Genomic DNA, 12,668 nt, shown 5'->3' on the forward strand with positions numbered 1-12,668 from the left:
AAATGGATTCACCTGTTCCATGGTACTTATTTTGCTATGTTTTTATGTGTAAGAATGCTTGAAAACTGTAATTTTGTTCAAAGGAATGGGGAAAATGTAGCCCTCAAGACGAGGCTCCGATACCCATTAATCCCCAACCAGCACGGCCAGCAACATTTGGAAAACCAGAGGCTACCCCATTTCCGCCGCAGCACAACTACAGAAAACCACACGCAATGTCGCTAACACAAAGTGGACTTTATTGTTAAGTTTGGGGTGGGGGGGCAATGGAATAGCACCAAAACTGCAGCATGTCTAGCAAATAACAAAAGGCTACTCCAAAACACTGCCGCTACCAGCTCATGGGAAGAGGGGGGAAAGGAGGAACCCCCCTGCCCTGTAGACACATTTGACCAGAATTCATTAAAACAATGACATCACAGATAAAACTGAGCCCGCCCCTCTCCTCAATCCGAGTCGATTAAAGTGCCAAGAGTTTTCCGTATACTATTGGTTAAGTACCCGGGGTGGGGGTGAGGGGGGGGCAGAAAGGGGGGCTGGGGAAGGAGGGGGAGAGCTTAAGCATCAAGACCAAGATGCCAGCAACAAGAGCCAACCCAGCTCCCCCCCCAAAAAATGGCTAAAAGAAATAAAGCTGGGTTTTCCTACGGTTTGGGGAATGGGGTGATGGTGTTTATAATACCGTGTGTGCACATCCCTGCTCCTTCATAGAAACCTGTCCTACATCAGTAGTGATTCCTGGGTCTTCGCATCAGTGCCCCACAAACCCACCCCACCCCGCTCCCCTCAGTTTTGCGGGGTGGAATAGAGGCTGTGGTGGTGGCTGCCGGACACCGTGGCCTGCGAGAACAAAAGGGGGGCCGTGGGAGGGGGCCCCCCAAACCAGTCCTGCTCCCCGCTGCGGTTGATCGAGCCGTACCAGCTCCCGACGCTGCCCAGGCGTCCCGTCAGGCTGGAAGGAAGCGGGTGGGGTGGGAAAGAAGAGGCAATTTGGGTGGGGGGGGGAGGCATGTGAGTGTTAGGAAGCAAAAGGAAAGAAAGGAATTAGACCAGTGGTTTCTAACCCGTTGCCCCCTTGTTCCCATACCACCCCCCTGCTCTATAAAAAAAACGCAATTCAGAACAGTAGTTTGTACGACCCACTCAGGAAGATATAAGACGATAAAATTCAAGACGGTCGCTATTAATGGCAATTTTTTTCAAAATCCAATTAAAACTACTTAAGTTAAATTATGGATGAACTTAATAAATAATAATAATAATAATAATAATAATAATAATAATAATAATAATTTATACCCCGCCCATCTGGCTGAGCTTCCCCAGCCACTCTGGGCAGCTTCCAACAAAATATTAAAATACCATAATGCATCAAACATTAAAAGCTTCCCTAAACAGGGCTGCCTTCAGATGTCTTCTAAAAGTCTGGTAGTTGTTGTTCTCTTTGACATCTGGTGGGAGGGCGTTCCACAGGGCGGGTGCCACTACCGAGAAGGCCCTCTGCCTGGTTCCCTGTAACTTGGCTTCTCGCAGTGAGGGAGAATGATCCAGTGGTACCAGCTTTTCAGAGTCTGAAATCATTTACCCCTCATCCCCCCCAGCCTAGGGGTGGCACGACCCACTTTGGGAGACCCTGAATTAGGTAAGAGATGGGGCTCAGTGGTGCTGAAGCACTCGGGAACATAGACAACTTTTCTATTCCACCAAGCCTAGGCAGGCAACTTAGGAATATATCCTTCCACAATGGTTAATTGACGTTTAACCTTTCTGTATGTTTTTATTGTATGGCTTTAAGTTTTATTGCTGTAAGCTGCTTTTATATACATTTTATGACACAGCAGCATAGCAATGCTTTTGTAAGTAAAACGACTGTTGGTATGCTGTGCCAACTTCATTGATGGAGCTTTTAAAACTTCCAGGCATGGAAACGATTTCTGTTCCACCTCCGAGGCAGGGCGGGGGAGGGGGGATTGGGAGCCAGTGCAAGGACGGCAGTGGGGCTGTCAGTCAGGGACCGCACACCCATCCTGGTCTAGTTCTAATGGGTCAGGGATGGGAATCTGGGGCCCCAGGAGGACTCTGACCTGGGGCAAGGTCCCAGGGGTTTGGGAGGTGGAGATCCAGGGGAAGGGCCAACAGGAAAGCGGTTCCCCCTCTGCCACCCCCAGGACGTAAGACACCCCAAGTGCACAGGCCATTGAGCTGACTCCTCTTGGGTCAGAGACTAGCTGGATGAGGAAGACTGGTGGCCATTCACAGCCCAAGAGCCCCCTCCAGGGAGGACGTTGAAGAAGAAGACTTAGGCTCCAGATCGTGGTGGTGGGACACCGGGGAGCAGTCTGGGGAAGGGACAAACTGGGAGGTGCTAGAAGCAGGGGGCTTGAGGGGGTCAGGAGAAGAAGGGCCTTCCAGGACAGGGTTGGAGGCTGGGAGTCGGAGTGTGAGCGCAGACTCAAAGAGGAGTTGGAAGCTGCCCCTGCTGTCCAGCAGCAGGGCAGGCCAGTCCTGCTGGCTCTCCTCCCCTGCTAACACCCAGATTGAGGAGCGTCCCTTACATTGCTGGGCAATAAGCCAGAAGAGGAGCCCACCCCTCAACGCAGCTTTTGTCTGCTTCGGACGGATCCAGAGTGAGAGGCTAGAGGGGAAGGGCAGGTCCAGCGGTCAGTTTCAGCAACATCTCCAGCTGGATTAAGACACAGCCAGCTGTGTTGTTACGTTTCTGAGCACAATTCAAAGTGTTGGTGTTGACCTTTAAAGCCCTAAATGGCCTTGGCCCAGTATACCTGAAGGAGTGTCTCCACCCCCATCGTTCTGCCTGGAGCCTTCTGGCGGTTCCCTCACTGTGAGAAGCAAAGCTACAGGGAACCAGGCAGAGGACCTTTTCGGTAGTGGCGCCCGCCCTGTGGAACGCCCTCCCACCAGATGTCAAAGAAATAAACAACTACCTGACATTTAGAAGACATCTGAAGGCAGCCCTGTTCAGGGAAGTTTTTAATGTGTGACATTTTAATGTATTTTTAATGTTTGTTGGAAGCCGCCCAGTGTGGCTGGGGAAGCCCAGTCAGATGGGCGGGGTACAAATTATTATTATTATTATTTGAATAAAAGCTAATGGCATTTCTCGTCTTCTATTCTTTCCTGCCCTGTGGATGACCTGGGCTCGTCTGACAGCTCCTTGACACCGTGTGAGTGAACATCCTCTGTGGGAGAGCATCTGTTTGGCATGCAGAAGGTCCCAGGTGGGTCTGGGAATGTCCCCTCTGGGAAACCCCGGAGAGCCGCTGCCAGTCAGTGCAGACAATACTAACCATCGGCTTGACTCCGTATAAAGGCAGCTCCCTATGCTCCTGAATCAGGAGGCTGGGACAAGTGCAGCCTCGGGGAAGATGAGAAATTACCTGCTCGTTAGTCCTTCACTTTCGCGCTGCCCGGGGTGGTCGAAGAAGTAGGATCGGGAGACCCCCAGCTGCCGGTTGAAGACACGGCTGGCGCTCTGTGGGGAGGAAGGCACAATTACTGGGGACGCTGAACCTGCAATCAGCCTTTCCCTGCAGGACGGCAAGGTAAGGCCACGGCCGGTGCCCCCCGTCTTTTAAGCAGGAGGCCTTGCCAGTGGATTGCACCCAAGGGATCCAAGCTCTTAGCCTTGGGAGACGCCACGGGAGGAGAACGCAGAGCCCACAGAAATAGCTGCACCCGGAACACTGCGGGGCTCCATCCTTCTCGGTGGTGCCCCAGAGCCACGAAGCTCCCTTCCAAAAGACCTTCACCATCTGTCCTCATTCTGGTGCCCTGCAAATGTTGCCGAACTGTCTCCCTCCGGAGGTTATGGACTCTCCTTCCTTGGAGGTTTCTCAGCAGAGGTTGGATGGCCATCTGTCATGGATGCTTTAGCTGAGAGTCCTGCATTGCAGGGGGTTGGATGCTTCAGTTCTATGATTCTATGACTTTGAATCCATCCCAGGCAGCATGGCCCACGGGCAGGGATGTTGGGAACTATAGTCCCACCTGTGCCTGGGGGCGGGGGGGGGGGAGACATGAAACTGGCTCAGGCTGATTTGCACCTTGTCCCTACGATACAGGTGTTTTAAGCAGCCCTTGCAGAGTTTCATTTTTGCTGCTGCCTTCAGCTAGATAGGAAGTGGTCTGGCTCAGAGCTGCTGAAGTGCCTGCTGTATCTATGGTTACCTTTCTGCCATCTCTTTTTTTGAAATTGTTGCTTGGGGAAGGCACGCCTTTAAAAATACTAGAATTCCTTCTGCTTTACAATATAAAGACAAGGACCAGAATTTGTCGCGGCGCTTTTCTTTTCGCCTCTGTCTGTGGCCCTCGGAAGGCTGCCCAGAAGGGAATGTGGCCCTCGAAAAACGCCCCCCACCCCTGCTGCACTGAGTGATGCTCTCATCATGGCAACAGCCCCCTGCCTCCCCCTACGCTTTGGGCCTTTCCTTCCACTGCCTTTTTGCTGTTCTGCTCCTCTCCCAACCAACCGCTTCAACTCACCATATCCTGAGCTGGCCGGTGCACCCGGAAGAAGCCGACTAGCAGAGACGTGGGCAGCAGCTCCCAGATGAAGAGAATGAGGCCGAAGATGACGTAACCTTGGTCTCCCAGGTCCGTGATCAGGTCTGCCTGGAAGGGGAGGGAGAAGGGAGACACTTGAGCAGCTGGTCTCCACTGGGGTGGAAGACAGAGAGCCCAATGGTTGGTGCAGCTGGAGCCAGTGACAGGCAGAGCTTCCCCCTGATTGGCTGTAAATTAGATGGCAGGGAGGTGGGGGCCGGACAAAGGCAGGGGGAGGCAGCAAGCCACCTCCCACTTACCTGGGAGTAAGCCCCACTTCCGAGCAGACACAGCCATTGCTGCATCCAACACAGAGTCGACGGAGCCCAGCCATTTGTTCCGTTGAATTTAACGGAGAATTTAACGGAGCCCAGCCATTTGTTCCGTTGCAGCGGGTCTACTCCCGAGTAGGAAGGGCGGCCCTTAAGGAATCCGAACTTAGCCCGCCCTGCTCACCTGGTCGGATACGTTGTACCAGTCGTAATCGAAGGAGTCGAGGCGGGTGCGGGAAGACAGAGCCAGGGCCGCCAGGTTGTAGCAAGCTCGGCTGGCATAGAGCAGGACGATGATGCCACCCATGGCGGCCGTTTGGCACAGCGAGGTGCCCTGTCACAGAAAAGAGGCAGATAGGAAAGAGAGTCTGGTCAGTGGGTCTCAGCAAACTCAAATCAAGAGAGCCTTGCGGCGCCTTGAAGCTGTGGGACCCTGGTGGCCCACCAGGTATTTATCGGACCAAAATTCCTATCGTCCCTGACTGCTCAACAGGAAGCTGGTGGGTGATGGGAGCTTGAATCCAGTTGGATACCGCTGAACTACTGCTCCCATCATCCCTGACCGCAGGTGGGCGAGGCCTTCGTGAATACTGCAGCTGTGACCCACTCCCACGACGACACCTCCATGGCTATCGGGGAGAAGGAGGGTCTCACGGAAGAAGAGGAAGAGGGAAACATTCCCTTAGAAAGGACCTGTAATTTGGGGGACCAACACCTATCCTCTTTTGCTGAGGGTACTTCTCTGGGGAGCGGGGGCACTGTGGTAGTGGCCAATTCAATCATTACAAATATTGATTGCAGGGTGTGTGGACGGGCATGCAGATCCCAGGGCAGACAAGCTGCCTGGCACAAAGGTTGTGGATGTTGTCCGCCACCCATATAACCTGAGGAGTCTTCAGTGGTTTTGGAGTGTGCTGCCACTGACACTATGGGGGAAATGTAACCACGAGGCCCTGGAAACCAAATTTAGGTTGAACCCTGCCGTGTGGGAATCCCTTGCAGATGAGCGCAGTGCCTGGAATCAGGTCGTGCATTTGTAGCAGTGAGCAGAGGTGGAATGACCAGGAGGAGAGCAGAGAGAAGAAACGCCATGGTGCATCTGCAGCAGCACAACCGGACACCTTCATCTGCCCCAGCTGCAACAAAACATGTCTCTCCCTGATCTATCTCTACAACTATCACCTTCCAGCAGCTTGACTTCACCTCCCAAAGGCACACTCCTCCATGTTCTCCCGAGACAGAAGGATGCCAGCAACAATGTAATAATAATAATAAATTTTTGTTTATACTCCGCCCTTTCCGGTTCACAAAACTGGGCTCAGGGCGGCTAACAACGAATTTAAAACAATTGTAAAAGCAGCATAAAATACAGTATAAAAACATGAATAATAATAAAATTCAAAATTCAGAAATCAATTTGGGGAAAATCCATCTAATAAGCATTAGATAGTCACCAGGGCTAGCTGGCTGAATTAGTCCTACTTGGGCCAGTGAGGAGGCCACGGGAAAATTAGCTGTGGGGTCTCAGAGCGGGTAATCTTCATAAAAGAGGAGGGGGAGGGAACAGAAGGGAAATAAAAGATGAGGCTGAATTCAAATTAAAGGCCAGGCGGAATAGCTCTGTCTTACAGGCCCGACGGAAAGAGGTTAAATCCTGATGGGCCCTAGTCTCCTGGGACAGAGCATTCCACCAGGTCGGAGCCATCACTGAAAAGGCCCTGGCCCTGGTGGAGGATAGTCTGACTTCCTTAAGACCCAGGAGCTCTAAACTATGGTTATTCATGGACCTTAAGGTCCTCTGTGGGCCATACCAGGAGAGGCGGTCCCGTAAATACTAAAAGCCAGGACCTCCAAGGCAGCTTTCTCCTACATGCTACCAGTTCCAGGGCCAGCTCGGCAGGTGAAACGCTGCACTCTCGGTGCATGGATGGGATGCCACTGCAACAACGTCAAACCCCTGCTCCCAACCCTACTGTTGAATAGCACAGGGAAAAGAAGACTCAGCAGGCCCCAGCTCCCCGCCCCGTGCCCCCTGGCAAATGCTCACCTTGGCTTCCAGGTAGATGCGGGTGGAAGGAGAACCCCGGGCGACGAGGCAGAGGCAGAGGGCCAGAGAGACGGCCCCCAGCACAAACAGCGAGTCGCTGATGAGGACGCGTGCCAGGACCACGGCCCAGGGCTCGGCGCGGCGCCCTCGCACCAGCACGGCGCACACCACGTTCACTGCCAGGAAGAGGAGGCTGGCGCCCAGGCATGCCCCTCGCACTGCCAACCTGGGGGAGAGAAAGCGGGGAGGCGGAGTTAGCGCGACTGCTGGCCCCCGGGGCAAGGCTCTGCCTTCATTGTCAGAGGCAGACTGCCCCACGATGCCAGGGAGAGAGCTAGTGTGCTCAGGTCTCGCTTGCAGGCTCCCCACAAGCGTCTGTCTGGCCACTGTGAAAATAGGATGCTGGATTAGATCGGCCTTGGGTCTGGCCTAGCGGCAAGGCTCTTCTAATGTGCAGTGAGAGCCCCCTGGCCTTGGGAAAGGTTCAGATTTTGAGCCGTTCTCCAGTTGCAGCTCTGTAGCTTTCTGGTGGTGACAGCTCCTTAAAGGTAAAGGGACCGCTGACCATTAGGTCCAGTCATGGCCGACTCTGGGGTTGCGGCACTCATCTCGCTTTATTGGCCGAGGGAGCCGGCGTACAGCCTCCGGGTCACATGGCCAGCATGACGAAGCCGCTTCTGGCGAACCAGAGCAGCACACAGAAACACTGTTTACCTTCCCGCTGGAGCGGTACCTATTTATCTACTTGCACTTGACGTGCTTTCGAACTGCTAGGTTGGCAGGAGCAGGGACCGAGCAACGGGAGCTCACCCCGTCGCGGGGATTCGAACCGCCGACCTTCTGATCGGCAAGTCCTAGGCTCTGTGGTTTAACCCACAGCATCACCTGCATCTCTGACAGCTCCTTACACCCCTGCTAAACTGCAGTTAGCGTTGGTTTATTAAATTAAGGTGAACTGTGATTTATGAGCCACAGTTAAGCCACAGGGCCAGGTTCAGCCAACCAACTTTCGGCAAGGGTTAGCATGGTTTATAAACCATAACTTAGTGCTGCTTGCAACCCAGGCCACTGAGAAAGAGAAACTGGAAGAGCACGGAAGAGAGAGGCCTGCCAGAACAGACCCAGGGGCCCTCTAGTCCAGTTGGTCATTCAGCTGTGTCCAGTCGGACGCTGCCAGAAAGCCTACAAGCAAAAGGCACAAATTCCAACTCTGTTCTCTGTCCTCAGCATTTGGTGGTCCGAGATAGATTGCCCCTGAACATGGAGGCTCCATCGGGAGGCCTGTCCTCTTTAAATTTTCCGAACCCCTGACAGCTATCCAATGGCAGTGTGCGGGAGTGAGCGAATCACAGCTATGAATCTCAGGCAAGCTCCTCCCCATACTTCAGGGGTGGGGAACCTTTCTCAGACTGAGGGCCAGGCTACCTTCTGGCCAACCAGGGCCACATGCCAGCAGTGGGTGGAGCCAGAGGCTAAGATGGGCAGAGCAATGGTTAATTTTACCTGTGCACCATAGGCTAGTTTCCACGCACTCTCACAAAGGCCTCTTCATCCAGGCAACAAGAGGCATGATCAGAGTTCAAGGACCCACTTCCAGCCAGGCAAACAACTCAGTTTTGAAACTTCACCCTGTCTCCTACTTTCGTATTGCAAGCTGTAGCTAAGATACTGCTGGGGGAGTCTATTTTTAATTTCATATAACGTTGCGAGCCTTTTAAACTTGCAGTCCTGCATTCTCCATTTATTTGCCAGCTATTTTATGTGAAGAACCACATTGGGTTTATTTTAATTTTAAATTTTTATTTTAAATGGAAAATGCAACTGGTGTTTTAAAACACTAGAATACTTTATCTTTTTTCTCCCGACACTTGAGAAGGATATATGGCAAGGCGCAAGAATGCAAGGTGTTATGATGTTACACACAAATACACATCTACTCACAGGCCTTTGGTCAGTTCAGGGCGGTATTTTGCTTTGGCCTTGAAAACCACCTGGAGGGGAAGGGAAAAAAGGGGCAGGTATTAGCAATTACAGAAAACAAGCAGGACCTGCAACAAACAACCATAGCATAACTTTGCCTGCTAACAAGATAGTCTGGTAGGAGAGCTGAAAAGAATGCCAATATCTTTCACATCTGGTACCCCATGTGCACCTTGGTTTCTGATGGCACATGGGTAGATGAGGCTAAAAAGCCCCAGACAAAAATGTTCACGGCCCTCTAGTGGCTAAGGTGGCTCATTTACCAGAAGTCATGGATTTAGCATTAACTCCGGAAGTGTATTCTCGATTCTGTCCAAACTAAGCCTCCTGGTGTATATTTTGCTCTTGTGCTCTGAACAGAATGCAGAAGGCCACCTAGTGACTTCGATTCGAATCCAGAGCTTTCTGGCTCACAGCTCAGCCTCTTAGCCGCAACATTGTTCTCACTTTTCTTTGCTTTCATTTCACATTTTTCCATTTATATCCCACCTGTTCCTGCTCAAGAAACATTTTATCCTCACAAAAACAGGTAGGGAAGGAGAAGAGACTGTGACCGGTCACCAAGCGAGCTGCAGGGCTGCACAAGGATTTGACCCCAAGTCTCTCAGGTCCTAGCCCAGTCCTCTAACCACTACACCGCCCTGAAAAGGCAGCAACTAGATTTGTGCAGCAAGTCGAAATTTCAAACCCCACAAAGTTGGTGGGCATTCCCATTCAAATGGTATATGTGCACTGCATCATGTGATGCAGGATGGGGCTTACTTGGGCCCCCACAATATTTTATTCAAATTGGCACCCCTGTGTGGCACCATCGCGAGCAGTGATGTAAGTAACGGTACAGAGCCTTCTTGGTGGTGGTGCCAAGGCTTTTGGGTCTTCTTTCCTCTCTGTGAAAATTCACCTGGTTGCCTCCCTGTTCTATGCGCTTTGTGAATAAGTACTTCCTTTAAAAAACAGTAACCGGGGCAGAGGTCGGTGGGGAAGAGCCATAACTCAGTGGCAGCAGAGGATCTGCTCTGCATGCAGGATCTCTCAGTTCAATCCCCAGTCTGAAACCCAGGAGAGTTGCTGCCAGTCCGTGCAGACACTGCTGAACTAGATGGACCCTCTGCTCTGTTTAAGACAGCTTCCTCTGGTTTATCCTGAATCTCCCAGCATTCAGCTTCATTAGATGATTCTAGTATGATGAGGGGCAGGGAGAAAGCTTCCCTTTCTCTACATCGTACATAAATTTATACATGTCTATCATGCACCCCCCACTACTTGCTCCCCACCCCAAAAAGCCCAAATTGTTGCAACATTTGCTCCTTGTTGTTCCCTGCCCTTTTCTGCAGAGGAATGGTGCTGTTGATCCTGAAACTAATTAGTTAAGAGCCATTTCATGTCTAGTAGCCATGAGATTGTGAGGACAGACAAACAGGGCAGAATGACTGGTTGAGAATCCAAGGCAGCAAGTGTGCAAGGGTTGAGGCCAGAGGGAGGAGACCTGTGGCCCTCCAGGTATTGGCAGACTCCAGCACCCATCTGCACAGGCCAGCATAGCCGAGGGTCAGGGATGATGGGAGTTGTAGCTCACCATCATCAGCAGGGCTGCAGGTTCCCCATGGCTGGGCTGCAAGCAATATAAAGAGCCCATATTGGCGGGAAGAACCAGGTTGAGAACCACGTTCCTTGGGGCGGAAGCTTCTAGAGCCGGGCGGGACACATGCAAGTGGTGGGCAGGGCCAGAGGTAAAGATGGGCAGAACAATGGAAGTGACTTTGTACAAGAGGCCACATTCCAGCCATGCGAAGAAGAAGAAGAAGAAGAAGAAGAAGAAGATTTCTACATCCTCACCCCACACAGTTCTCCATCCTTTTTCTAGGCAAGCAAGAGGCATTAGAACAGTTCAAGGGGGGGTGGAAAGTCTAGAAAGAGTTCCTGAGGGCCAGGTGCAGAGGCCTGAAGGGCCACTATTTCGTTCTGGCGGCCAGAGTTCACCCACCCTCAAGGCCCCTTCAAAACTGGCCTAGCATTCCAAGCAGCCATCTTTTACCCACAAGCCACCTGGGCAAGCAAGCAAACACCCCCTTAGAAGAGTTACCTGGGCAAAATACAAGTTCATGAGGGTCAAGGTGAAGAACTGCAGGCAGACGGGGCAGCAGTAGAGGAGCCAGAAGAAGAAAGGGCTCAGGTGGTTGGCTTTGAGGGTGTTCTTGAAGTAGAAGGAGAAGAGCGTGGTGCGCAGCGCAGCCCAGAAGAGGCAGAGGAAGAGGAAGACAGTCTGGTAGCTGAACTTCTTGTGGCGATAGAAGAGGACCAGCCAGAGCTGGGCGTAGACCGAAAGGAAAAGCAAGGCATAGAGGCCCGTGTACAGAGCCGTCAGCCCAACCTTGACGGCCGGCGGGAAGGCCGGGGTGAGGCGCGAAGCTGGCACAATCGAGCTGAGGTTGCCAAAGGTCTTTTCCATCTTGAATCCTGGCGAGATGGGCCCCAGTCCGGTTAGCAAGGCGTCATTTCCAGGGGACAAGCCTCGAGGCAACCAGCACCACTTTCTTAAAACGGAGGAGCTGCCCCTGGGTCCGGTAGTTGGTTACATCCTTCAGGGCTGCTGTGGGAGGCCAGCCCCTCAAGCAGATTGAATCAAGGGATTTTTGCAAGTTCCATGGGAAGCGCGGAAGGGATTGGAAGCAGGAGAGAGAAGGGGGGGAAACAACAGCTGGCCCACCCACCCTTCTTTGCTAAGAAGGCATGGAGGTGAGAAGCAAATCCAATTCTTGCTGTGAATAAAAACAAACGGAAGACTTCTCCTATGCCTGGAAATGTGCTGGGTTACTCCAAGGTCCTTATCCTGTCAAATGTTCTGCAGGAATAACAAGACACCTCCCGAGGGGCTGCCCCCTCCCCTACCTAGGGCTCTTGCATCCCACCCCAGGATCAGGTGGTGAAAGGTGCCTGGGTGCACCTGTCGCTCGGCAGGTCCTGAAGCGCTTCCTCAACCACCCAGTTTTCAGGGCCACACCTGTTCAAAGTGCTCGGACACCAGGGTCCCTTAGTCCTTCGATGCCTGGATCCCTTGATTGCCTCCTCTGGAAATCCCTGGTCACTTGGCTCCGTCCTCAGAGAGCTGGACCCGTTTTGTTTTGCTTTCCCGGAAGCTCAGGTGCCCTTCGCTCCAAATTTCCAGGGTACCTAGAATTCTTCTTTCTGTTTTCTCCGCGGTATCGGACACCTGGGTCCCTCGGCTTCTTCGCCTTCTCCAGTTTAAGGCGCCGGTTGCCTGCGTCCCTTAACCCTTTTCTTTCCAGGCGCCGGGGTCTCTTGATCCCCTCGCTTCAGACCCTCGGACACCTGGGTCCCTTTTGTTTCCCTGACTAAACCTCAATATACCTGGTTCCTTTAAGCCTCCACCCAGATGGTCGGATGCCTAGGTCCCATGGCTCCTTCCGGATTCTCGAACAATAAGCAGCTCTTCCTTTCCTTTTGCTGCCTTCTCCCCAAAAAATTGGGAGGGGGGGAAAGAGGAGACAGAGAGAGAGAGACGGTTCCCAGGCCTAAAGCAGCCCCAGCTGCGTTCCTTCCTGGTAGCTTCGAGCTGCGCAAACTGAGTAAGGCCCGCCCCCTCCCTCTCACCGGCTTGGCGTGACGAAACCTGCGCCCGCTCTAGCAACCTAGTCTCCTTTTACGCAAAGGACGGAAGCGGCTTCGTGAATGGGACAGGCGGCAGAAAATGACCTGGCTAGAGCGTCTGCGCTCCTTCCGGTCGCCATCTTAAGTGTGGGCGAGTGAAGCTTACCTCCTCCCTTACTATTGTACGGACCCCGAGA

General features: G+C 52.6%; 1 protein-coding gene across 1 annotated transcript; it reads right to left on the reverse strand.

The window, feature by feature from the left end:
* Positions 1–218: 218 nt before the first annotated feature.
* Positions 219–12,467, reverse strand: GPR137 (G protein-coupled receptor 137). Its single transcript, XM_083715936.1, has 7 exons — positions 10,946–12,467; positions 8,824–8,873; positions 6,883–7,108; positions 5,020–5,169; positions 4,504–4,632; positions 3,399–3,493; positions 219–952 (listed from the first exon to the last, which is right to left on the reverse strand). The coding sequence occupies exons 1-7, from the start codon at positions 11,309–11,311 to the stop codon at positions 787–789; spliced, it is 1,182 nt and encodes a 393-aa protein (XP_083572062.1). The 5' UTR covers positions 11,312–12,467; the 3' UTR covers positions 219–786.
* Positions 12,468–12,668: the final 201 nt, after the last annotated feature.

This window comes from Podarcis gaigeae (genome assembly GCF_964106915.1).
Source record: "Podarcis gaigeae genome assembly, chromosome: 16".
Taxonomy (NCBI): Eukaryota; Metazoa; Chordata; class Lepidosauria; order Squamata; family Lacertidae; genus Podarcis; species Podarcis gaigeae.

Bases quoted from the DNA above. Each gene is read 5' to 3' on its own strand.
- GPR137 (XM_083715936.1), bottom strand. From the start codon at position 11,311: ATGGAAAAGACCTTTGGCAACCTCAGCTCGATTGTGCCAGCTTCGCGC. The intron at 8,874-10,945 runs GTAACTCTTCTA...CTTCCCCTCCAG, and splicing joins TGAACTTGTATTTTGCCCAG to GTGGTTTTCAAGGCCAAAGC. The intron at 4,633-5,019 runs GTGAGCAGGGCG...CTCCCCTTCCAG, and splicing joins GGTACAACGTATCCGACCAG to GCAGACCTGATCACGGACCT.